General features: G+C 31.3%; 2 protein-coding genes across 2 annotated transcripts; both read left to right on the plus strand.

Annotated features, from left to right (window-relative positions):
- Positions 1 to 9869: 9869 nt before the first annotated feature.
- LOC116117434 lies at positions 9870 to 19703 on the plus strand. The gene is made up of 7 exons (XM_031403456.1): positions 9870 to 9984; positions 10108 to 10261; positions 16854 to 17326; positions 17426 to 17782; positions 17964 to 18338; positions 18422 to 18639; positions 18740 to 19703. Exons 1-7 carry the CDS (start codon positions 9870 to 9872, stop codon positions 18983 to 18985), a joined length of 1938 nt encoding a protein of 645 aa, XP_031259316.1. The 3' UTR covers positions 18986 to 19703.
- A 4560-nt stretch (positions 19704 to 24263) lies between these two features.
- Positions 24264 to 26619, plus strand: LOC116117455. The gene is made up of 4 exons (XM_031403479.1): positions 24264 to 24406; positions 25198 to 25389; positions 25495 to 25558; positions 25859 to 26619. The coding sequence occupies exons 2-4, from the start codon at positions 25235 to 25237 to the stop codon at positions 26150 to 26152; spliced, it is 513 nt and encodes a 170-aa protein (XP_031259339.1). The 5' UTR covers positions 24264 to 24406; positions 25198 to 25234; the 3' UTR covers positions 26153 to 26619.
- Positions 26620 to 26881: the final 262 nt, after the last annotated feature.

The raw sequence follows: 26881 nt of genomic DNA on the forward strand, positions 1-26881 counted from the left end.
TTCCCTTTGCCAAATTTTCTCTAGGATTTCAGAAATATTACCAAAAAAACCATTCACCTTAAGCATCGAGGCATTCACATTAACATCTTTGGTAAGTTAACTAACTCGATAATAAACTCTATATAATAAAATCTTTTTGTATATTTATTAGATATAACAAATATAATCGTCTTATCAAAGACTTTTTCTGAGTGTTTTGATCAAATATTTTGCGGACAATAAGTGGCAAAAACTTTGTTTTCAAGTTTTGATAAGTTAATTAATTACTTGATGAGGTGAAAAAGTCTTAAGTTGACAGCATTCACGTTATTAATTTAAATATGATTTAAGTTTTTTTTATATATATATAAATATACTTATAATACGATGTAATCATCTTAATCTTCCCAAAGACTTTTCTCGAAAATTTGATGAAATATTTAGCGAAAAATGAGTGGCAAAAATTGGCGCACGAGGGTTGAGTCTTGTTTACACCAAAAATTGAAACGTATTATCTCTTCTATGATCCTGTCCAACCACCTTCACCCATTTCTACCCACCAAACCCTAAAGAGTCCAATGGGAACATCTTCTTAATTAACAACATTTTCCTTCAATAAATTAATGGCACTTGGCTAATCTATCGTCATCCATCTCTTTGTCTCTTCTGTGCATGTGTGAAACTAAAACTAAAAGTATGGTCTTATATATGATTGTTTCTTGTGGTATAGTTTATTTCGTCAACATGAACATCCATATTATTCAGTGCAATGATAGTTAATATAGAATTAATACAGATATACTAATCCTTTTAGTATTTGATTTGACAGTTTATAGCTAGATTTGTTAATAAAATTCATGATCAAGAAAGGCTGATATGACTTATTCTATATGCGATAAGAATGAATACTTGTTGGTCGAGAAAGTATTCGATACAACATATGTACACAGAAATACATATATGTGTATTCTTTTTAACTTCAAAACTCGTAAGATATAGAGTATCTACAGATCATTTACCGATATTATCTACCAGTATTTTTTACATTGATCAAAATTTTAAAATTTTACTGGTTTTTTCTTACTGGTATCAACAGTAAACAATGGAAATTACAGGTCCAGGAGATGTCAAGATGGATATAAGGTAGAAGCATCCGATAATAGCTGGCACAGATAGAATATTTGATCTTAATTTCATAGCTGCTGATGTTGTACGTAATAAAATAATTAGGATGGATGGAGAAAGATTACGAGGAGTGGTTAAAATGGTCACCAACCCGCACGACTGTATCTTTTGGTAAGCATTTCAGTTGGAACTTTTTTCTTAAACCACTTTGTCCTCAAAAGTTCAAACCTTCCGTTACTTTCAATCCTAACAAGAACTAAAATCTCTGCTATATCTCATCTTCATCTTTACTACAGTACTTGGGGTTTCTAGAAACTCATCTTTACTCTTTACATTTCCTTTCCTTAACAACTATTTTATTATTATTATTATTATTATATTAATTATTTCCACGTGTTTCCTAAACTTTGACATTCTAGAAACCCAACTCTAGATTTCATGCACAAGGTCAATTTAATTAGTATTGGTAATGGGAAAGTAAATGTAGATAATAATATTGAAGGAAGAACCCTAATGTGATATTCAATGCAATTAAAAGTGATGGTGTTAATCATAAATTCGTACTAATATAGAATACGATACCTGTAACGTGAAATAAATATGAATAGTATTTATTGATAAACATTATTGAGCAAGACTACACTTATTGATTCTGCATATCAACTCTCTATCCCAATTGACGTGGAGTGCGACGTAGTCGGCATAGTACTCCATGTCAATAGGAAAGAGGAGTCAGTCTACAAATTCAATAAGTATAGTATTTTCCAACATTATTTATATCTTAATTTTCAATAATCTATTGTACTAACAAAATTTGTATTCAATAATTACTAATTGGTCTAGTTTTCATATTCTATATTTTTATCAACTTAAGAAAATTCAAATTTATAAACATATAATCAGAAGTAAAAGAGAAAAATAGTGACAAAGACGATTAGCTACCTTTATTTTAAACGGCATATTTCATATAAATAAATAATATCTTAATTAATTTTTAAATATAAAGAACAATTTTTTTATTCAAATTCAATACACTCTTTAAATTTAATAAAAATACTCTTTATTTTCAAGAAAGATATTTAATAGGAGAGAGAATTAATAAACAAAATGCATAAAAACATATAATTTATTAATTAAAATTAGGATAGGGAGTAAAATTTGACTCTTTAGATGTGAAGAGTCAAACTCACTCTTTAATTTATATTTAAAGAATAAAGAGTCTGTTGGACTCTTGTTTTTATAGATTAACTCTTTATAATAAAGAGTTTAAGTCATATAAATAGTCATTTGGAGATGCTCTTAGAGCATCTCTAATGGTGTCTTTTATTTTGAAGAGCATGTTTCATATAAATAAAGAGTATCTTCATTAATTTTTAAATATAAAGAACACAATTTTTATTCAAATCCAATAGACTCCTTAAATTTAATAAATATACTCTTTATTTTTAAGAAAGAGATTTAATAGAAGAGAGAATTAATAAATAAAATACATATGAACTTATAGTTTATTAATTAAAGAGTAATACTACACATACATCATTTTCATACAACATTTCTTATACAACATTATGTGGCAAGATATGATTGGCTAATTTAAAGTTAAAATTAAACTTTCACCCAATCATATATTGCCACATAATGTTATATGAGAAATGTTGTATGAGAATGATGTATGTGTAGTATTATTCTTAATTAAAATTAGGATAGAGAGTGAAATTTGACTCTCTAAATGTGGAGAGTCAAACTCACTCTCTAATTTATATTTTAAAGATAAAGAGTCTATTAGACTTTTGTTTTTATCTATAGACTCTTTATAATAAAAAGTTTAGGTCATATAAACAGTCATTTAGAGATGCTCTTAAATGAGACTCTTCATTTTCTTTCTTTTCTTTTTACTTTTTTATTTTGTTTCATGCTTTCTTAAATGCAGGATGGCATACTTGACACACACCACAGAATGTGTAGTTGAAGAAATGCAGTATGTTCTGTTTTATATATAGATAGCCCTCATTTTATATAAATAACATATAGCCATTGAGTTAATTAATTATTAATTGCAGACAAGTTGTTTAATAAATGTGGATTATCAATAATATATATATGTTGACTGTTTCTTAATTTAATTAAAATTATTAAATCCAAAGAAAAAGCCTTGAAGAAACAATTCTACCTAATTAAACCTAATTAAGAAAAGATTTATTTAAGATCTATATCTTTGTCTGCATCATACGCTAATGAAGGAGATTAAAGACGCACTGCTTGTTAACTATTGAGATTCAAAAATAAATAAATAACTATAATTCATGAGCCCATCTACCAAAGGAATGTGGATAGCTAATACAATTGACTATATAATAAACTAAAAATTAATTGCATATATGATTAATTATTGTTTGCCTAATTGGAGCTTGTTTTAATAATTTGCAATTGATTGAGTAAACTGACTTCACTTGTAATCTTTTTATGAGTTGATATACGTAAAAGTAATGTTCTGAAACCCGGACCAGCTCGACCGATTTAATCGGTCAAACTAGAACCCGAGGCATTCTCCTAGCCAGGTTACCATTTTCAACTGTTCCAAAAATTCCTAACCTGACCGCCGGCAAACGAGAGTCTACTAAGTGTTGAGGTTAAAGGGGTTTTGTAGAGTGGAGGCTAGTGGTTTAAAGAGTGGTGTCGGATTGAATTTTGGGTGTCGGAATCAGCTGGAATTTGGCTGGAAAAATCAACCCAATGCGCGAGTCACGACCAACGAATGGGGGGCTAACAAATGGTTAAAGGGGTTTTATAGAGTAGAGATCGGTGTTTCAGATGGCGATGTGATCAGGTTGAATTTTCATCGCCAAAATCAGCCAAAATTTTGTCAAAAAAATCAATACGTGAGTCACGGCTTGTGAACGGAGGGCTACCAAATGTTGGGGTTAGAGGGGTTTTGTAGAGTGGAGGCAGGTGGTTCAGGTGGTGATGTCAAATTGAATTTTGGTCATCGGAATCAGCCAGAATTTGGCCGAGAAAATCTAAACCCTAACTGTATAGTCAGGTCACAGGGTGTGTTTGCTAGATTTCAAACATGCATGGACTGATAATATTATCAGGGGTGTGTTTGCAAGATTTCAAACATGCTGGATCACCAGTTAGACCACCAGGACCGATCAACCCGGGACTCGACCCCTTGGCTGGGTGACACCCCAGATCGAGTTTCAGAACACTATGTAGAAGAATTCCTCAATCGATGTGTTGCAATATATATTAAATGTATTAATTTGCAAATTGTAGAAGATGGAAGATTTAACTTCAATCAAAAAATTAAGAATAAATACTACACATTCTTGACTCCGTCTAATTTTGTAAGGACAAAAAAGAGGAAATTAAATTTCTATTGGTGAAATATTGACAGGTAGATATCCTAACATAGAGATTTTTCTGATATATAACGTGTTAACAAATTAACTAATCATGTGCATTTTACACATCAAATTAACATGTATAATATGGACTTAAATAAAAGGTTGAATTCAATTGTATTTGATAAATTTTTATTATACTTGATTTCTACTTAGTCCCACATATTATTGTATTACAATACATTTATAATTACATATGCCCCTATTAACTCTCTAAAAAATTATCTCCTTTTCTAATTAAATCCAGTTTTATTTGAAGATAAACTTTTAACTTTATTTAAATTCACCTACATTATTGAGTATTTTTAATCTTACTGCAATGCACAAATCACGAATTAGGAATAAAATATGGGTTTATTTCATATACCCTTGTGCGATTGTTTAAGTTTGAAAACCACTAAAAAAACCCCCCCTATGATCGTTAAATACTCCTAAATTATTTTAAAAAAAAAACCCTCATAGGGGGATTTGTTAATACTTATAAAATGTTTTTAATATTTCCGAAAACTTTGGACGTGATAATATTAAACGATCCCACAAAAGGTGTGTGAAATAAACTCAAAAATTATGATAAAAATCATCAAACTCATAAATTATAGATAAAAATCATCTTATTTGAACATCTTTGGATGCTAAAAAGAACATGGGCTATAATTGTCTAAGCCCACCTAGAGGGACCACCGGACCATGGGCCACACTTAAGTATGATCAAGAACTAGGCAAGGCAGTGACGAAATTTGACTATATTTAATTAGTTTTATTAAATAAATTGGAATATTTAATGAAACTATATTAAATCTTTCTAATAATTATTTACTTTTGAATCATCAAGAGATTTAATGATCCAATTGGAATCCGAATTAAATATTTTAGATAATTAATAATTAAGCCACCAGCTCTCACTTTATATTCATGCAAATGGGTTGCCGTCACACTTATATAATATAAATTTAGGGAAACGACTTACACCTACCCAAGGTTGGGCGAAACGATGATTGGTATCCAAAAGGTTTCAAAAAGACAAACAGATACCTTCCGTTATTGAAAAGACTAGAATACCCTTTGAGAAATATTAGTCTATTTTTTTAATTACTTTTAGATCCCTTAAGTTTATTAATTCCATCAAATACCCCTAAAAAAAAGTTTAAAAATTAACAAAAACACCCCCACCCACCCATACTTGCCAGATTCCGACGGTCACCGCCGGTGGTAGCCTGAATTTGTCACAACGATCTACTCCACCACCGGAAATGGCCGGTAATTCACTGACCTGGCCTTTTCTGGCAAGATCCACCATGAATATGGCCGTCGACGGCCGCAACACTCTATCTTTGGCCGTCAGCGATGACCAAAGATGTGGCCATTGTTGTCTGTCAACGATGGCCAAGATTTGGCCGTCGTTGACAGTCAACAACGGCCATTTCTTTAGCCGTCACTTTCTGGCCAGATCTGGCATTTTCACGTCAGATCTGGCCTTTTTTGTTCATATCCGTGATGGATCTGGTCAGAAAAGGCCAGATCGGTGAATTACCGGCCATTTACAGTGGTGGCGTAGACAGTTGTGACAGATTCCGGCTACCACCGGCGGTGATGGCCGGAATCTGACAAGTATGGGTGGGTGAGAGTGTTTTTGTTAATTTTCAAACTTTTTTTCTGGGGGTATTTGATGGAATTAATAAACTTAAGGGGTTTAAAAGTAATTAAAAAAATATACTAATATTTCTTAAAGGGCATTCTAGTCTTTTCACTAACTGAAGGTATCTGTTTGTCTTTTTAAAACCTTTTGGATACCAAACTGTTATTTTGCCAAACCTTGGGTAGGTATAAGTCCTTTGGCCTATAAATTTATAATAAAGAATATTTGTCATAAGTAACAAATCCTGAGCAGACAGCATAAAATAAATATATACTTAATGGACAAGTTAAGGACAAAAATAATAATAATAATAAAAATAAAAATTCTAAGAGAAGCCCCACAATTCAATCAGCTTTTAGAAAGACTCTTTATTTCATTAAGCGGCAAAGTACCATCGACCTGCCNCTTAGCATTTTCTTGAACTCCTTTCAAGAATATTAAAGTAGAGAATTATAAAAACAATTTATTATATATATGATTTATTAAATTATAAATTTTTTTTTATTTTTTTATTTTATTAAATTAAAACATTGCTCAACCTCTTAATTAGATCAAATAGGTATTGATTTGTTCCAATCAACTCTAGTATGTTTTATTTTTATTTTGTCTCATTAAGATACCACAAGAACAAAATATTTTACTTTTCTCTTACTAACATTCTTGCTAAAGTCCAACTCTCTTTATTTTGGTTAAAAAAACAATTCTGTTAGATAAATCATTTAAATTATTATATTATAATGTCACAGTAATAAAAATAAAAAATAAAAAATAAAATATCTATGATTATGAATGTATGAATATTGTATTTCAAAGATGTACATACAATACACAACAATGTCTTTATATAGGTTGATACAATGTGTGTGTATATATATATATATATATATAAAATAATTGTTTAAACAAATGTATTGATATTAAGTGGTATTGTCTTAAGAGTATACTGATTTTATTATTATTTTTATTATTGTTGTTGTTGTTATGTGTGTGTATGGAAGAGCGATAACGACCTCAAATTTCTTAAATATGAAACAAAATAATCTAATATACTTATACAAACTAAAAGAATAAAAATATGTCTAAATTTAACTAAAATGTGTGACAAAATTAGATAGAAATATGTTTAAATATGTTTTTTTTTTTCTTTTTAACATATGAATCTAAATTTAATTTTTTTAATGATTAAATATATACAAAATCAAATAATTTGAGATTTATCCTTATAAATTTTCATTGTTATGTATATTGTATTAATATTACATAGGATTGAAGCACCACTACAAGATCCGCAATTTTAGGTGATATAATATGCAAAGGATAGAAACAGCAGCAATCAATATACGTAAATGATTTGTCTGTCGTTAAACAACACGACAACACACAGTTACTTTATACGAACTCTCTCTACTCAAGTCAGCCTGTGCTCCATCCCCATTTCCCCTATTCCCTCCCACTCTCTTTCACATGCCGTGATTCCACGCTCTCTATTAGCCGTGGAAATTTGAAAATGACCCATTAATTTAAAAAAAAAAAAAAAGGTTAATCTCACTTATGTACCCCAACCTTCTGTTTTAAGACATAGGGGCCCTTAACTTTCGGGATTAATAAAATTTAAATGATATAAACATAATTATCACTACAGAAAATTAGGTTTGAGTTCAAAAATAATGAATCATTTATCCTATGTGATTGAATTAAATTTGTTTTTAAACGCTAATTAGATTTTTAGTAAAGAATCAATCTAGATAAAATAGAATGTCCTAAGGGGGCGTTTGGTTCAGGAATGTTATTACTGGGAATGTTGATTACTGGAAAGATAGATTACCTTGAAAGATTACTGGGAATCTTTAAGAAAATGTTTTGATTAGTTGGTGGGTATGTTATATTAATATGTTGGTTATGGGAAATAAATTGTGGGTATATTAAAATTACTAAATTGTCCCCTTTACAAATATTATATAATATTATTTTTATTATTAATTTTTGAATAATTCTTTTAACCCCCAATATTTCAGATTTAGTTAAACACCCCTGCTTATATAAAACTTTAATTTATTACGAAATCACCCCTGCCTCCTACCCGCCGCCTGCCGCCACCGCAAACCACAGCCGGAAGTCTCCGAAAGTCCCCATCAGTAACTCACCGTGACCAAGAGGCTTCGATATCCGTTTTCGGCCATATTGGCCAACGCACCATATCAGGCCATCTGGCCGGAAATGGCCAGATCCCTCGCCATTATCGACCAGATCTGGGCGAGATCTGGTCGTTACACGCCATGGACCTGCCGTTAATGGCCAGATCTCGCCCAGATATGGCCGTTTTCGGCCATCAATATGGCCGAAAACGCCATAGCGATGACTCCCCGGACCTCCCACCGAAACTCGTTCTTTTTTAGGGACTCCAACGAGTTTTTCAAGGCGGTCCGTGGTGTGTTGGCCGCTGTAGGCGGTGGTGCTGGGTGGAGTGGTGGTGTCTGAGTGGCAGTGGTTTGTAAATTGTTTTAAATTCAAGGACATTATTGTCCAAAATTTTAGTTAATAGGGTAAAATTGAAATAGGATATTAATGTAAATTTATTTTAAAATGAGGCATTATTGTCCAAAATTTTCATTATAAGGAGATAAATTGTAACAAAAAGGATAACCCTGTAATCCAGAATACCTAAGAAAATGGAGGTAATCAGATTACCTCCAATATTACCAATAGTAGTTACTATTAGTATTTGAAGATTACCGGAATCTTATATTACTTGACACCAAACGGGTAATCAAGTAATATCAGATGACATTATCCCATAATCTGACATTACCGCCAACCAAACCCCCTAAGTTTATTACTTTGTTTTTCATTTTTAACTATATTAACACAAACCACATACATTCGTCTCATATAAGACTCGAGAAAATAAAACAATGATTCGTTGACAAATTTACCCTTGTCACGCCAATCGAATGAAGCTTGAGGGTTAAGTTATATACCTATTTTAGAGGACATATAGGACATTTCAGAAAGAGAAATGATAATTAATTTAGGGTAATTAATTGAAGATTTGTGAAGAAAGCAACCAAAGCAAACACCTTTAATTTCTTTCCAGGACTTCACACTTTGCTTTGCATTAGAAATTATTGCAACTCACTTTGCAGCATCAACCACCCAACCAAAAAAAAAATGCAATGTTCTAAAGAAACTCTTCTAGTTTCTTCTACAATGTCCCAGCCTCTCCTTTCTCCTCCTTCTCTTCATATTCTACTCATCCGTTTCGCTCGCAAGTTCTTTCACTTCATTGGCAGTTACCCTTTAATTCAAAGGTCTAAACTACATTTTTATGTATCATTGTGTTATAATTCCTTTTTTTTTTTTTTTTTGTTATGATTGTGTTTCTGATGTTTTTGTTTTGTTTTTTGGTGCAGAACTCAGATGAGTATGATTACAGCTTGTATTCGGATGAGGATGGGGAGGAGGGGAGGAGGAGGAAGAAGAAGTGCATGATAATGAAAGGTTTTTCATGGAGAAACCACGGCGAAAGACCACTTGGTGGCAGACATAATCCATGGTGGCGAATCACTTGTGTTTTTGCACAACACACCCTTCCACCGGACCAACAAACTCATGTTCAGGAATTTAAATCCGCAACATGACAAAGTGGTTGAAGATCATCAAGAATATCAAAGTTTGACAGTAGTCAATATTCAGCTCGGACTCATCACCATGCTCAGAATCTGAACATGAAGATGATGATTATGATCAGCTTGAAAACAAGAAGAGATCCCACAACGGATTCTAATTCAGCGTACAATTCTGTTCCAAATCACGGTGGCTCCACCACCCCAATTTCCAAAAGTGATTTGTGAAATGACCAAAACTGTGACGGTATAAGCATTTTTGAACATCACTGTTTGTTTTTTTATGATAGTCCATGTTGTACTTGTGATAAATTTATTCGATCCTGAATTGCTTATGCAGTTGCAGAAACTTGTTTCCATCAGAAACTGAGATCAAGAAGGAGGAAAAACTTTCCAGGAGATGAAAATTTTGTCATTTTTGCAAGAACCCAGTTGGATTCCAGAGCTTCAAGTTCAAGAAAAGGATTTGATGAAGAGATCTTTGGTGACTCTGTGTACTGTTGGGTCTACTTAAGAGCTCATCGAATGGAGGAGCTCAATCAATTGCAGAGATTCAGGAACAGAAGATCCATTTTCTTCTTCCTCCAGAAGGAGTTGCCCCAAGTGGGAGTCCTCACAGTTTTTCAAAATATGAGAAGAAATGATGTTCCTCGCCAGAGTTAGCGCACAAAAGCTCCATGAAACAGGTTAAAATTTCTGTTACATATCTTTTGCAACGCGAGTTTTAGTATAGTTAATTTGGTTGTAAATACGTGAAAAAGGTTTTTTTGGCAACAGTTTACAACAAACCTTCTTATACAAAATGTATTTTCTTGAGTGTTTTTCCAAAATCTAAATTATTTTCACATTTTCTCAGGTCCCTGAGATCTATCCAAGTCTTGTCCAAGGTCAATTTCGGAAGGATTGTTCAAAATTTTTGCAACAATAAACAAGAAGCCATCAAACATACGTCAAACCCATATCATGAACTGGAAGCTGCTATGTAGCTCAGATTTGCCTGACGTGGGAGCTCTAAATTGGAACTATAAGAACTTTCAAGCAAGAGAGCTTCACGCGAGACTTTGACCCGGGTTGTCCCGCCCACATTGCGCAGCAGTTTCAGCAATTTCAGTTCTTTTGCAGCGATACATAGAAACAGACTACCTATGAACGGACGAGACTGAGGTTATGCTAGGATGAGCTTTTGGCTCCAAAGTTACTTCTGTCCGGAATATCGAGGTACTTTTTGTTCTTTTATTAAAATTATTTTATTGTTTGTACTGAATTTTAAAGTAATGGTTTTTTAATTTTATGTTTGAAGATTCTGAAGACGATCAATAAGGATGAAGGTTTTGCCCTCAGAATTTCATCGCCTGCATTTATATAATAATGGAAGAAGGAATCAGACGTTCATGATTTTTCTCAAGGCGGATAAAGTGAAAGCCTGTCAAATTCTCAAGTCATTCTTTGGCAGAATCAAGAGGCTCAGTTGATCCAACTCTTCTTCAACTCATGAGAAAGATCAATAAAGTAAGTACTTATATTAAATTGTTCTAATGATTTAATAAACCTTAAATTAACATTCTACATTCAATTATTTTCTAATTTTATTGACGATGAGCAGAAGAAGACGAAGCTGAAAATCTGCGGCGGTCCGTAAATGCCTAGGAAGAGGAAGCTGCGGTGGATGAAGAGGTGGAGATTTGATGTTTTTAATAGACTGAAAGTGGTGTCTAGGGTTTTGAGATGAATATTTAAGTGAAGAACAGTTCATTGGTGTGAAGAGAAGATGAGCAAAGTGAGTGTATGGAAGGCAAATTACAAAGAGATTCCTCTCCACTTTTCTTCCCAGCACATTGACCCACTTTTAACACATACAAATATTGCTTGATGACTAGACCATGAACGTGCATTTCTCGATATATTGAATATCCTAAGCACCTAACACTTTTTTTTTTTGTATATACGGTATATACATAAAAAATAACAAGACTTATCGCGTCATCTATAAGACTGTGTTCATATGTCTATCCCGTCTTCGACTTTTTTCTTCTTTGTGGAAATATATAAGAGAGGGGCCTACAAATCAAAGTGGCTACGTGAGTGACTGGAATTTGGAGATATCGATCGATGAAAGAGAAAAGATGTGTGGGTGTAGGGTTTGAGGATGAACAATGAAAGTGAAGAGGAGGACAAAGCAAAGAACACGAAGATGGAGACAAAGGTAGCTTTAGTTTGCTTTAATAGATGCTTTATTATATTTTTGTATTAGGGTTTACCTTTAATTAAAGAAGAGAAAGAAGAGAAGCAAAGCTGCTACACTCATGCAGTGGAATAAAAAGAGGGTGACCCACTTCGTTTGGGAATAAATTACATCAAAATAAATGAAAAAAAAAATTCCCCTATAAGGTGTATGTAGACTCTGTAGAAGGTATAAGTTTTCATTCTATATGCGATGTGATAGATCAGATCATTTCTCTTGGCAGTCACTTTCATTGATTCTTTAGATTCTCGATCTGATTCCTTACAGTTGGAAGATTATTGTTTTATATATTGTTCATTTTCAGTGTTTCACAGAGAAGCTGAAGCTTCACCATTTGAAGTAGGGACATTCCAATTCCAATTGCAAGAATGATGTAATAATCTTTTTTTTTTTTTTTTTATTTATACTTTAAGAATCAAAAACTATTTATATACTATCACTTTGTTAATATTGACTTTAATTAATAATCTTGAATGATTAAATGGTTTCAATAGAAACATCTTAGATTATTCAGAGGTCATGATTTCAAGTCTTCCTCGGTTGCTAATAAAGGTAGTTATTGGAGTTTTTATCTGATTATAATTTCAGAGGTTCCAAAGAATTATTTGAGATGCAAGTAAGCTAATCCAAACACCATCTGTCATAAAAAAAAAAAAAAAATATATATAATATAATGTGTTGAAACCTCTTTTATTGATTTAACAATTGTCTAAGTATTTTATTTTTGTAAATAATAAGTTATAATAGAGAATCCAATTTGTATTTTATTATCTGAATTTTATGCATGTGAATATACATACACATATTAAAAAAGAATATTAATCAGATTTGGGATCGAAAATTGCTTAAAATAAAACATAAAATTATGGATTGGGCCTTGATAGTTGATAATTGAAATCACTAAATTCAGGCCCAAATTCGTACAAGAAAATTTTAGGGTAGCTGAGCATTTTCTGAACTCCTTTCAAGAATATTAAAGTAAGAATTATAAAAAAACATTTATATATATATGATTTATTAAATTATAAAATTATTTGAAATTTTTTATTTTATTAAATTAAAACATGTCTCAACCTCTTAATTAGATCAAATAGGTATTGATTTGTTCCAATCAACTCAAGTATGTTTTATTTTTATTTTGTCTCATGAAGATACCACAAAACAAAATATTTTACTTTTCTCTTACTAACATTCTTGCTAAATTCCAACTCTCTTTATTTTGGTTACAATATGGAAAAAAAAACAATTCTATTAGATAATCATTTAAATTACTATAGTATATGTCATAGTAATAATCTTATACATATGCAAACTAAAAAATATAAAAATAAGTCTAAATTTAACTAAAATTGTGACAAAATTAGATAAAAGATGTTAAAATATGTTTTTTTTCTTTTTATCATATGAATATAATTTTAATTTTTTAATGATTAATATAACAAATTAAATAATTTGAATTTTCCTTATCAATTTCATGTATGTGGATTGTATTAAGAGGGTAAAACGAATAAGCGACGCGCTGAGGAGGGGGTTGAAGGCAGCTACTGACGAGGAGGCGCCTCAATTTAATTTGATATAAGTATTGAAAAACACACCCCAAAAAAATCAAACAAATAAAAATAAAAATTCTAAGAGAAGCCCCACAATTCAATCAGCTTTTAGAAAGACTCTTTATTTCATTAAGCGGCAAAGTACCATCGACCTGCCAACTCTCTCAATTGAACTAACCACAACTAATTCATAATATTCGACATAAATATTTATAATATGTGAAATAAATTCATAATACTGGACGTTAGATTTATGATACAAAGTATTAGATTAATAATTATATTAAATATGTGTGTGAAAAATCTGAATTAATATGAGTAACCGAATTTATGTTATTGATATGGATTAATGTTGATAGAAGAACTTAATTATGTGTAATTAATTCCCCAAATTTGCATACGGAAATAAGGTTATTAATTTATTATAATATAAGGTCTGAATAATGAATAATCTTTTTGAAAAAATTTTATTAATAATTCGTTTATAGAAAGTAAAAGTTAGTCAGAGATGGATCATGGATGCGTGTGGCGAGGTTTAGGTGTCTTCTTTTGATTTTTGTTTATTTGTTTATGGATTATTTATTTAATTTGGAGAAATAGGATAGAGGAGAGGCAGCTTTTTGTTTATAAATTAAGGTTTATTTTCTCAGTATGTTACACGATTTCCATACTTTAATGCAAAAGAGTATTCCAAATTATTCCTATACCTTTAATTTGTTTTATATGCACAGTATAGCACATGTAAAAAGAAAACCCAGCTCTTATTTTTTGACCTCTAAAATCCGATCTTCTCATAAGCTAACTAGATTTAAGAAACATATTAAAATAATTATTTTTGGAATATTTTAATACTATTAAAATTTTTAAGTTTATTACAAATATTTAAAGATATCTTTATTTGTAATTGTTGATGTATGCTGGATCTAGACACATAGTAGGTGGGTTTCTAGAGGCATTGTCTGTTTTGGACCCTAAGGCATGCACAATTTTGTCTTGAAAAGCCGTCTTTTGGGTCGTGAGGGTGTCCTTGTACTATATAAGTGACCAGGGCTCTCATCTCCAAACCAATGTGAGACTTTGACACCAACACAGCCCCTAGGGGGCAAGGGGCTTGGGAGTGGTTACATGGTATGTGGATTCTCAGAGGTATTGTTCGTTTTGGACCCTAGGGCCATGGACGTAGCCAAGATTTTTATTCAGTGGGGTCAAAATATCTAAGTTGATAAACGGATACCCCAAATCTTATAACTTAAGTTTTTCAAACAATTTCTACTAACCTAATAAAATCCAACTTATAAACCCATGAAAACTCATCAATCCAGCTTTAAATATCAAGTCTTTAACCTATATATATATCAAAATTAAACCAAATCCCAAAATCTCTACAACTTAATATTTCATCAATTCTTTAAACCAATCAAAATTAACTCAATAACTAATCAAAATTTATCAAACCCAACTTAAAACAATAAATAATTAACTTATATATACCTCAACATAAACAAGATTAAATCAAAACTCACATCAAAATCAAGGAATTTAATCTTCCAGTTTCAAACTCATTTATTAAATTTAACAAAAACTCATAGCTTATAATCTTTCATCAATTAAGAAAGCTAAAATATAAGGATTTTAACTTAAAAAAAAAAAAAAAAAATTAAGCATCATCTTACCTTGTAATCCAAAGGAGTAGTCTTTCTTGAGTATTCAATCAATGTATATAAAAAATTAATATGAGAGAAAATGAAAGAAAATGATGAAGAGAGAAAAGTTAAAAAAGTATTAATTAATTATTCATTTTCGTGGGGTCAAAATGAATTTAAGTGGGGTTAAAATTATAAATTTCTTAAAACATAATTTTTTTTTTTTTTATTTTCTTAAAAAGTTGAGTGGGTTCAGTTGAACCCGCATAATTGTATGTGACTATGTGTCTACGTAAGGCCCATACTGTTTTGTCCAAAAAAGACTTCTCCAGACAATAAAGGTGTCATTGTGCTACATAAGCAACCAAGACTCTTGTCTCCTAACCAATGTGAGACTTTGAAATCGACAATAATGTTTGATTGAAATAAGAGATTTTCTTTTTTTAAAAGTTATGATATATATATAAAGTAACCAAAACTCTCATCTCCTAACTGATGTAGACTTTGGTATCAACAATAATGTTTGATTGAAACAAAGGATTATTTTTTTCAAAGTTATGATATATATGGAAAATGATAGAGTTACCAAAAAGTTAACACTGAATTTGTGCACCGAATGATGTGACAAAATCCTGGCTGTTGATTAATATTAACTGATAATAAATCAACGGTCAAGATTTAACCACGTCTTGGTGCACAAATTCGGTGCACACCCATCGGTAACTGTAGCATTACTCATATATATATATGAGTACTTCTTACATTAATCCCATTTAATTTAATAAAGATATAAGGATAGATTAAGAATTGATTGTTTTATTTAGAGAAAACATTTAGAGTGTATACCTAAGCACAAAAATTACCTATAATTAATAAATATTACTAAGGATTCATTTTTCATAATTTTATTAAGTTAGAGTTGCAAAAATAAATGAATATGTATACTCTATGTGATTATGAATTAAATATTTGTTTTCAAACACTAATTAGATTTATTAGTAAAGAATGTCACTAATTAGATTTATCATAATTTTATTAAGATAGATAAAATAGAATGTCACTAAGTTTATTACTTTGTTCTTCATTTATTTAACACAAACCACATAACATTCGTCTCATATAAGACTCGAGAAAATAAAACAATGATTCGTTGACAAATTTACCCTTGTCACCGCCAATCGAATGAAGCATGAGGGTTAAGTTATATACCTATTTTAGAGGACATATAGGACATTTCAGAAAGAGAAATGGATAATTAATTTAGGGTAAATTAATTAGAAAGATTTGTGAAGATAGCAATCAAAGCAAACACCTTTAATTTCTTTCCAGGACTTCACACTTTGCTTTGCATTAGAAATTATTTGCAACTCACTTTGCAGCTAGCAACCACCCAACCAAAAAAAAAAATGCAATGTTCTAAAGAAACTCTTGCTAGTTTCTTCTACAATGTCTCCAGCCTCTCCTTTCTCCTCCTCCTCTTCATATTCTACTCATCCGTTTCACTCGCTAAGTTCTTTCACTTTCTGGCAGTTACCCTTTAATTCAAAGGTCTAAACTACATTTTTATGTTAATTGTGTTATAAATTCTTTTTTTTTTTTTTTTTTGTAATGAATTTGTTTCTGATTGTTTTTGTTTTTGTTTTTGGTGCAGAACTCAGACTGAGTATGATTACAGCTTGTATTCGGATGAGGATGGGGAGGAGGCGGAGGAGGAGGAAGAAGAAGTGCATGATAATGAAAGGTATTTTCATGGAGAAACCACGGCGAAAGACCACTTGGTGGCAGACATAATCCATGGTGGCGAATCACTTGTGTTTTTGCACAACAACACCTTCCACCGGAGCCAACAAACTCATGTTCAGGAATTTACAAATCCGCAACATGACAAAGTGGTTGAAGATCATCAAGAATATCAAAGTTTTGACAGTAGTCAATATTCAGCTCGGGACTCATCACCATGCTCAGAATCTGAACATGAAGATGATGATTATGATCAGCTTGAAGAACAAGAAGAGATCCCACCAACGGATTCTAATTCAGCGTACAATTCTGTTCCAAATCACGGTGGCTCCACCACCCCAATTTCCAAAAGTGATTTTGTGGGAAATGACCAAAACTGTGACGGTATAAGCATTTTTGCTAACATCACTGTTTGTTTTTTTATGATAGTCACATGTTGTACTTGTGATAATAATTTATTCGATCCTGATATTGCTTATGCAGTTGCAGAAACTTGTTTCCATCAAGAAACTGAGATCAAGAAGGAGGAGAAAAACTTTCCAGGAGATGAAAATTTTGTCATTTTTGCAAGAACCCAGTTGGATTCCAGGAAGCTTCAAGTTCAAGAAAAGGATATTGATGAAGAGATCTTTGGTGACTCGTGTACTGTTGGGTCTACTTCCAAGAGCTCATCAGAATGGAGGAGCTCAATCAATTGCAGAGATTCAGGAACAGAAGATCCATTTTCTTCTTCCTCCAGAAGGAGTTGCCCCAAGTGGGAGTCCTATACAGTTTTTCAGAAATATGATGAAGAAATGATGTTCCTCGACAGAGTTAGCGCACAAAAGCTCCATGAAACAGGTTAAAATTTCTGTTACATATCTTTTGCAACGCTAGTTTTAGTATCAGTTAATTTGGTTGTAAATACGATGAAAAAGGTTCTTTTTGGCAACAGATTTACAACAAAATCCTTCTTATACAAAAGATGTATTTTCTTGTAGTGTTATTCTCTTAATCTAAATTATTTTTCACATTTTCTCAGAGTCCCTGAGATCTATCCAAGTCTGTCCAAGGTCAATTTCGGACAGGATTGTTCAAAAGTTTGCAACAATAAACAAGAAGCCATCAAACATACGTCATAACCCATATCATGAACTGGAAGCTGCTTATGTAGCTCAGATTTGCCTGACGTGGGAGGCTCTAAATTGGAACTATAAGAACTTTCAATGCAAGAGAGCTTCACGGCGAGACTTTGACCCGGGTTGTCCCGCCCACATTGCGCAGCAGTTTCAGCAATTTCAGGTTCTTTTGCAGCGATACATAGAAAACGAGCCCTATGAACAGGGACGAAGACCTGAGGTATATGCTAGGATGAGGCTTTTGGCTCCAAAGTTACTTCTAGTTCCGGAATATCGAGGTACTTTTTTGTTCTTTTATTAAAATTATTTTATTGTTGTACTGAATATTTAAAGTAATGGTTTTTTAATTTTATGTTTGAAGATTCTGAAGACGATCAATCAAAGGATGAAGGTTTTGCCTCAAGAATTTCATCGCCTGCATTTATTATAATAATGGAAGAAGGAATCAGAACGTTCATGAATTTTCTCAAGGCGGATAAAGTGAAAGCCTGTCAAATTCTCAAGTCATTCTTTGGCAGAAATCGAAGAGGCTCAGTTGATCCAACTCTTCTTCAACTCATGAAGAAAGTCAATAAGAAAGTAAGTACTTATATTAAATTGTTCTACTTATTTAATTAAAAACCTTTAAATTAACATTCTTTTATTCAATTATTTATCTAATTTTATTGACGATGAGCAGAAGAAGACGAAGCTGAAAGATCTGCGGCGGTCGCGTAAATGCCTGAGGAAGAGGAAGCTGACGGTGGATGAAGAGGTGGAGATTTTGATGGGTTTAATAGACTTGAAAGTGGTGTCTAGGGTTTTGAGAATGAATGATTTAAGTGAAGAACAGTTGCATTGGTGTGAAGAGAAGATGAGCAAAGTGAGTGTTATGGAAGGCAAATTACAAAGAGATTCCTCTCCACTTTTCTTCCCAGCACATTGACCCACTTTTACACATTACAACTATTGCTTGATGACTAGACCATGAACGTGCATTTCTCGATATATTGAATATCCTAAGCACCTAACACTTTTCTTTTTGTATATACAGTATTATACATAAAAAAAATAAACGGACTTATCGCGTCATCTATAAGACTGTGTTCATATGTCTATCCCGTCTTCGACTTTTTTCTTCTTTGTGGAAATATATATAGAGAGGGGCCTACAAATCAAAGTGGCTACATGTGAGTGACATGGAATTTGGAGATATCGATCGATGAAAGAGAAAAGATGGTGTGGTGTAGGGTTTGAGGATGAACAATGAAAGTGAAAGAGGAGGGACAAAGCAAAGAACACGAAGATGGAGACAAAGGTAGCTTTAGTTTGCTTTAATAGATAGCTTTATTATATTTTTTGTATTAGGGTTTACCTGTAATTAAAAGAAGAGAAGAGAAGAGAAGAGAAAGCAAAGCTGCTACGACTCATGCAGTGGAATAAAAAAGAGGGTGACCCACTTCGTTTGGGAATTGAAATTACATCAAAATAAATGAAAAAAAAAAAAAATTCCCCTTTAAGGTGTATGTAGACTCTGTAGAAGGTATAAGTTTTCATTCTATATATGCGATGTGATAGATCAGATCATATCTTTATTTTTTTTTTTAACAGTAAGTGCTTGGCAGTCACTTTCATTGATTCTTTAGATTCTCGATCTGATTCCTTTACAGTTGGAGGAGATTATTTCAGTGTTTCACAGAAGAAGCTGAAGCTTCACACATTTGAAGTAGGGACATTCCAATTGCAAGAATGATGTAATAATCTTTTTTTTTTTTTTAATTTATACTTTAAGAATCAAAAAACTATTTATATACTATCACTTTGTTAATATTGACTTTAATTAACAGTCTTTGGGTGATCGAGTGATTCAATAAAAACTTTTAGGCGTTATTCAAGAGATCATGAGTTCAAGTCTCTCATCGGTTGTTAATAAGGGTAGTTATTGGAGTTTTTATCTGACTGGTAATTTCAGAGTTCCAAAAGATTAGTTGAAATGCACGTAAGTTAATTCAAACACCTCCGGTCATTAAAAAAAAAAAAAAAAAAAAAAGATATATATTGGCCTTAATAACATGTGTTGAAACCACTTTTATTGATTTAACAATTATCTAAAGTATTTTATTTTAGTAAATAATAAGTTATAATGGAGAATCCAATTTGTATTTTATGTTATCTGAATTTCATACATGTGAATATAAGTACACATATTAAAAAAGAATATTAATCAAGATTTGGGATCGAAAATTGCTTAAAATAAAACATAAAATTATGGATTGGGCCTTGATGAGTTGATAATTGAAATCACTAAATTCAAGGCCCAAATTCGTACAAGAAAATTTTATTGGTATTGGGTAGGACACCTTCAGCTTAGCATTTTCTTGAACTCCTTTCAAGAATATTAAAGTAGAGAATTATAAAAACAATTTATTATATATATGATTTATTAAATTATAAATTTTTTTTTATTTTTTTATTTTATTAAATTAAAACATTGCTCAACCTCTTAATTAGATCAAATAGGTATTGATTTGTTCCAATCAACTCTAGTATGTTTTATTTTTATTTTGTCTCATAAAGATACCACAAGAACAAAATATTTTACTTTTCTCTTACTAACATTCTTGCTAAAGTCCAACTCTCTTTATTTTGGTTAAAAAAACAATTCTGTTAGATAAATCATTTAAATTATTATATTATAATGTCACAGTAATAAAAATAAAAAATAAAAAATAAAATATCTATGATTATGAATGTATGAATATTGTATTTCAAAGATGTACATACAATACACAACAATGTCTTTATATAGGTTGATACAATGTGTGTGTATATATATATATATATATATAAAATAATTGTTTAAACAAATGTATTGATATTAAGTGGTATTGTCTTAAGAGTATACTGATTTTATTATTATTTTTATTATTGTTGTTGTTGTTATGTGTGTGTATGGAAGAGCGATAACGACCTCAAATTTCTTAAATATGAAACAAAATAATCTAATATACTTATACAAACTAAAAGAATAAAAATATGTCTAAATTTAACTAAAATGTGTGACAAAATTAGATAGAAATATGTTTAAATATGTTTTTTTTTTTCTTTTTAACATATGAATCTAAATTTAATTTTTTTAATGATTAAATATATACAAAATCAAATAATTTGAGATTTATCCTTATAAATTTTCATTGTTATGTATATTGTATTAATATTACATAGGATTGAAGCACCACTACAAGATCCGCAATTTTAGGTGATATAATATGCAAAGGATAGAAACAGCAGCAATCAATATACGTAAATGATTTGTCTGTCGTTAAACAACACGACAACACACAGTTACTTTATACGAACTCTCTCTACTCAAGTCAGCCTGTGCTCCATCCCCATTTCCCCTATTCCCTCCCACTCTCTTTCACATGCCGTGATTCCACGCTCTCTGTTAGCTGTGGAAATTGGAAAATGACCAATTAATTTCAAAAAAAAAAAAAAGGTTAATCTCACTTATGTACCCCAACCTTCTGTTTTAAGACATAGGGGCCCTTAACTTTCGGGATTAATAAAATTTAAATGATATAAACATAATTATCACTACAGAAAATTAGGTTTGATTTATTTGGGCTAATATTAAATATAACAGACGTGTGGGCATTGGGTGCAATGTGACGTTACCCAATGAGACAAAGCCAAGAAGAAATTTTAAAATAAAGAAAAGAAGAAAAAAGAAAGGGGTCCACATAAATTTGGTTGTCCCCATGCAAATTCTGTTTTGTCTTTACGAAATTTGGAAAAGGAATCATGGACGGACGCCCGTTGGCTTTGTCTACAAAATACGCTCCCTTGGAAAGTTGTTATCAATGATATATTCCTCTGTGTATTATGTGGAATCTTTAAATTAATATTACAGTGATGCTAGGCTTACCGACTCAGCCACAGATTTTACATACCGATTTGAGTTAAATTTTCAGATTTGGGTTGTTGGATAGTGAGTCGGTGTATAAAAATCAGTATTTGGGTCGGTAAATATAGTATTATTCTTAATATTAAGATAATGGCCCACCAGCCCATTTCATGATACTGTATTTACGAGGATAAAACTTTTATTTAATAATAAAAGTATTTTACGAAAATTAAACTTTTATTTAATAAATTCTTATAGTATATATATATATATGGTAACGGGATCCAAAGTTTCCATGATGATAAAATGGGCAAATAATTTATTGATGTTTGCACCACATGATTCTTAATCTCTTGACTTAATGGAAACATCTTTTTCCATGGAATCCATCCCTTCAATGCAGATCTTTCGTAGGGTGATATTGTTGGAAGATAAGGCAGCACATTCAATGAATTCATAATGCTATAATATGTATGTTGGTTATTGTATTCCATTGAAAATAAAAGAATATATATATATATATAGTAATATATCAAATATTATATTATATATATAACTATTTTTGGATGGTTGAGTTGTTCGGGACTCTTAATCCTTGGGTGTATTACTCAAAAGATTTTGAATTCGAATCCCTCTTTAATTATTAATAGCGGTAGCTAATGAAACTCTTATCTGGTCTGTAGTTCCAGAGTCCTGAGAGATTTATTAAGGTGCATATAAACTATCCAAACCTTTGAATTTTTAATTTTATCAATCTTGAGAGTAATTCCAATTGTTCTAGCAATTTTTGAAAAATATTAAATACTTTGAATTAATTATTTATATATATGAGTTTTTAATAATTTTCGCAAATCTTTGAAACACTTAAACTTATCAATCTCTCAAATAGTGGATGAAATTATCTATTATATATATGTAATTAAAAAAAAAAAAAAAAAAAAAAACTGATTCAGTGAAAAAATAAGACAAAATAATATAGGAGAATCTTGATGGGAACTCTAAACTAGCTTGGACAAGTTGAACTTTGTCGAGGAGCTTAACCAATGGTTGTTTGTATTTACCTCGTTACACTGGAACTAGAAAAGTCTTTGTTTAAACTTGGATTTCATTTTCAACTAACTCTAAATTTTTTGTCTTCTCTTGATACGTTATAATAACCCCAATTATACTTCAAATAAAAAGTCAAACAATAAACTAAAAATTTCCACTGAATTTTAAAATTTAAATAGACATTATTTACAATTGATAAATAATCTTTTATATGTAATAACTCGAATTTATCATAAGATTCACTTGGTTTCAAACGTCTTCGAGTAATTATAACAATGATAAAACTAAATAATTAATGAAAATAGTACAAATTTATGCAAATTTGGTTATCAACTAACTAAATGTCTTTGTTCTTTGTAATTGAAGGCAAACAAAAATTCAATCTTTCTTAAACTCCTGGTGCCCTCCCTATGTAAAATTACAATGATGAAATAATCAATGTGCTAAATAATACTTTAAGTATATTTCTTATAAACTATTACATATAAAATTTAAATGGGGATAAATACTTTGGAAGAAATTCCATAACACACTAGGGTACCTTCGGGAGACAGAATTGGACTGGATTGGATTGGATTGACCTCGCTTTTTGGGATAGGAACAGATTGGATTGGAGTGGGATTGGATTAATGTAATGTAATTTAATATTTATTTTTAAAATATTGAATAGTCATATCATTTTAGATTAATTATTAAATAAAGTAAAAAAATTGTATAAAAGTAAAAGATAACTAGTTATAATTGTCTATACTAAATGAAACATATATTACACCTTAAAAAATTTTATATTTATTTTATAATGTTATTTTAATTTCAATAATATTTATTATTAAATATTTATACTAATAATTACATTATTTATATAATTAATTAATTATAATAAACTTGAATGAGAAATATATTATAATTATAAATATAAATATTTGTCTTGTAATATATAAGTTATTTAATAATATTTCTATAGCAAAATAATCTATTGGGACTATGGAAGGAGAATGGGGTAATGGATATTAAGTAAAAAAATATTAATTACACGGATTTAACAATATCAAAAAATGACACATGCGTGCGTGGATAAAATCTTATCTTCACAACAGCGAATAAAGTTGATGTAACAGAGCATCTAAAGAACACGCTTTCCGTTCGATAACAGTCAATGATTTGACTGATCCAACGGTGAAAAATACCGGTCTCATAATTCTTAAATGAAACTCGACCGCACCCAAGTCTACTGAGTCACACATCGTTGTAGTCTTTTGGTTCATTTTAAAGCCAACCCATCCCTCTGATCGATTCTTTCTCTTTCTCTCCCTCTTCTCCCACAAAAATCTCATCTTTGCTCTCGGATTTGTTCTAAATTCTCTCTATTTTTCCTCCTTGAAACCCTCCTCCTCTGTGGAGGCAGCTAAGGTCTAAGCTCTCTCTCTTTTCTTCTGTTTTTTTTAGTTGTTTTTTACGTGTAGATCTGTGAAAGAACCATTCAAACTAAGGAATAAAAGACATGTATTAAAAGCTTTTTTCTTTTATGGGGTTTCTCTGTTTTTCTCTTTCGTTTAAAGTACTGCATCTCTCTTAGCTTATCTGGTAATAGTTAGTCTACTCTTAGGTTTTGTGTTATCCCAACACTTGCTTGAGATCTTAGTTTCTGCTTGGCTCCCGAGAAACCTTGAGAACTGAGCGAAAATGAATTTTTTTTAGCTTTTTTCTTCGTGGATTTTCTCTGTTTTTTCGTTTTACGGGGGAAAATTTTTGACTTGTTTGGTAATAATTGAACTTTTACGGTTGTTTCAGATCTCAGTTTCGTTTATTTTCTGGTTGTTTCCCTGGAAAAACCGTGGGAAAAGTGCGAAAAGGAACATATGAAGGTTTTTTTTTTTTTTTCAAATTTATGGGTTTTCTCTAATTTTTGGTTTCAAAGGAGAAAAATTAAAACTTCTTTGGAAAGAATTGAGCTTCACTTTATGTGAGTGTCAGATCTTAATTTTCTTTCCTTCGACCCAAAAAGAAAATAACTTTGTTTTATTTAAGCAAGTAGTTTTGTTTGTGTTTCTCGGAGACGACAAAGCCTTTTTTTTTTGTTTGTTTCATTTTAAAGACAAAAAATAACTAAAATCAAAACTTTAGTTTTCATACATCTTTGATGTGATGTTACAGTGTTCATTTAGCTGAACTAATAGTGTTTATGATGCGTGTATGTGCAGGCGTTGGTGTTCTGATCTTTGATTAATTAAAGAGAAAATGAACATTTGTGCATATCAGAGGAACGCCATGGGAGGAGGAGTCTATGAGGAGGAGAGGAGTTTTGATTCGGTGGTTTGCCCTAAACCTCGTAGATTAGGCCTCTTAAAGCCAGCCATTAACGATCCTATCAGACATCTGAGATGGCCTGCAAAGTATGTGTTTTTATTTTCTATCTATTTTTTTTTCCGCTACTGTATGAAGCCTGTTTGTAAAGTGTTAGTCTAATTTTCTGTTTTATTTTTTTCCTTCTAAATCAGTCACCAAAGTGAGATTGGCGATTCTAAAGCAGGGACTGAACTACTGGATATAATTCTCACTAAGGTCCTTCTCTTCTCTTGTTGAATTTTTATGAATTTTTTTTTTTTTTTTAATTTCTTTTAGTTTACACTTGTCGTAGACTTTGATTTGTTGAAGGAAATTTGAATTTAATATTCTATTTTTTTTTTTTTTTTTTGCATTTTAACATTAAAGCAACCTAAAGTTTGAAACTTTAAAACTAGGATAAATTGGTTTTGTTCTGCTAATTTGAAGGCAGTTTTAGTGATAAATAACACGTATCAATTGATCGGTTCTAATAATAAATGTAATCTAAATTTGGTGCTCTTTTGTTAATGGTTACAGGGAAGTTATGGGACAGAAAGATCTGATAATCAGGTGGCTTCATCGCCACCACCATTTTTTACCGGATCACCACCTACTAGAACTTCAAATCCTTTAATCCAGGATGCTCAATTCGGGATTGAGAAGATCACTGTCCCTTTGCCATTGCCAGCACCTCCATCTCCATCCTCACGAATGGGAGGTGGATGTGCAAGGATGAAGTTTGGCCACAAACCTGCTGCTGTGAGGATCGAAGGGTTTGATTGTTTGAGCCGAGATCGCCGCCGCAACCGCAGCATCTCAGCGGTGGCATAAACCGTTGAACTCATCATATGACAAACAAACCCAGATGAGAAAAATGGGACATTTTGTAGCAAATTTTGGTGGAGGAGAGGAGGATCAAAATGGGTAGTAGTTGTTTAATTAATACTTACTATTTGCTGTATATACAAGTCTTAAGTCAAATGGGGTGTTATTGTTTAAGTAATATTTTTTTTTTTCCTTTTGGTTTCATCAAATCTTCTCATAATATTTGTGGATGTAATGAAGGTGTTATGAGAATATTAATTTTGAAGAATAAAAGGGAAAGAAGAAAGGCAAAAGAACCTGTAACTTTCCCTTGTCAGGTTTTTGTATATAGAGAAAAGGTTGAGAGTCAATGGGAGGTTTCATGGAAAAATTTGTAATATCATGATGTTCCCGCTTTGTTATTTTAATCCTTCCTTTGTAATTGTAATTTGGAGGAAAATGAGAGAAATCAATCCATCCTTTTGTTTTTTTTATTTGTTTTATGTCTTGTGCCTTATCTCTATGAAGCTGCCTGCAGCCTGCACTTGGATTTGAATACTTAAACTCAGTCAATGCATATCTCTTCCTATTTTCTCATACTAAGTGGTGGTCTTTTTCATTACACTAATTTAATCTCTTTGATTTTGACTAATAGTAATTACCCAACAGAAATTCCAACTTGGTGGCTTCAAAATCATTTCCTTAACCAATGCATTAAACTGTTAAGACCATTATCAGTCAGTTAAATTTGATTCT

This window comes from Pistacia vera, unplaced genomic scaffold, assembly GCF_008641045.1.
Source record: "Pistacia vera cultivar Batoury unplaced genomic scaffold, PisVer_v2 Contig81, whole genome shotgun sequence".
Lineage (NCBI taxonomy): Eukaryota > Viridiplantae > Streptophyta > Magnoliopsida > Sapindales > Anacardiaceae > Pistacia > Pistacia vera.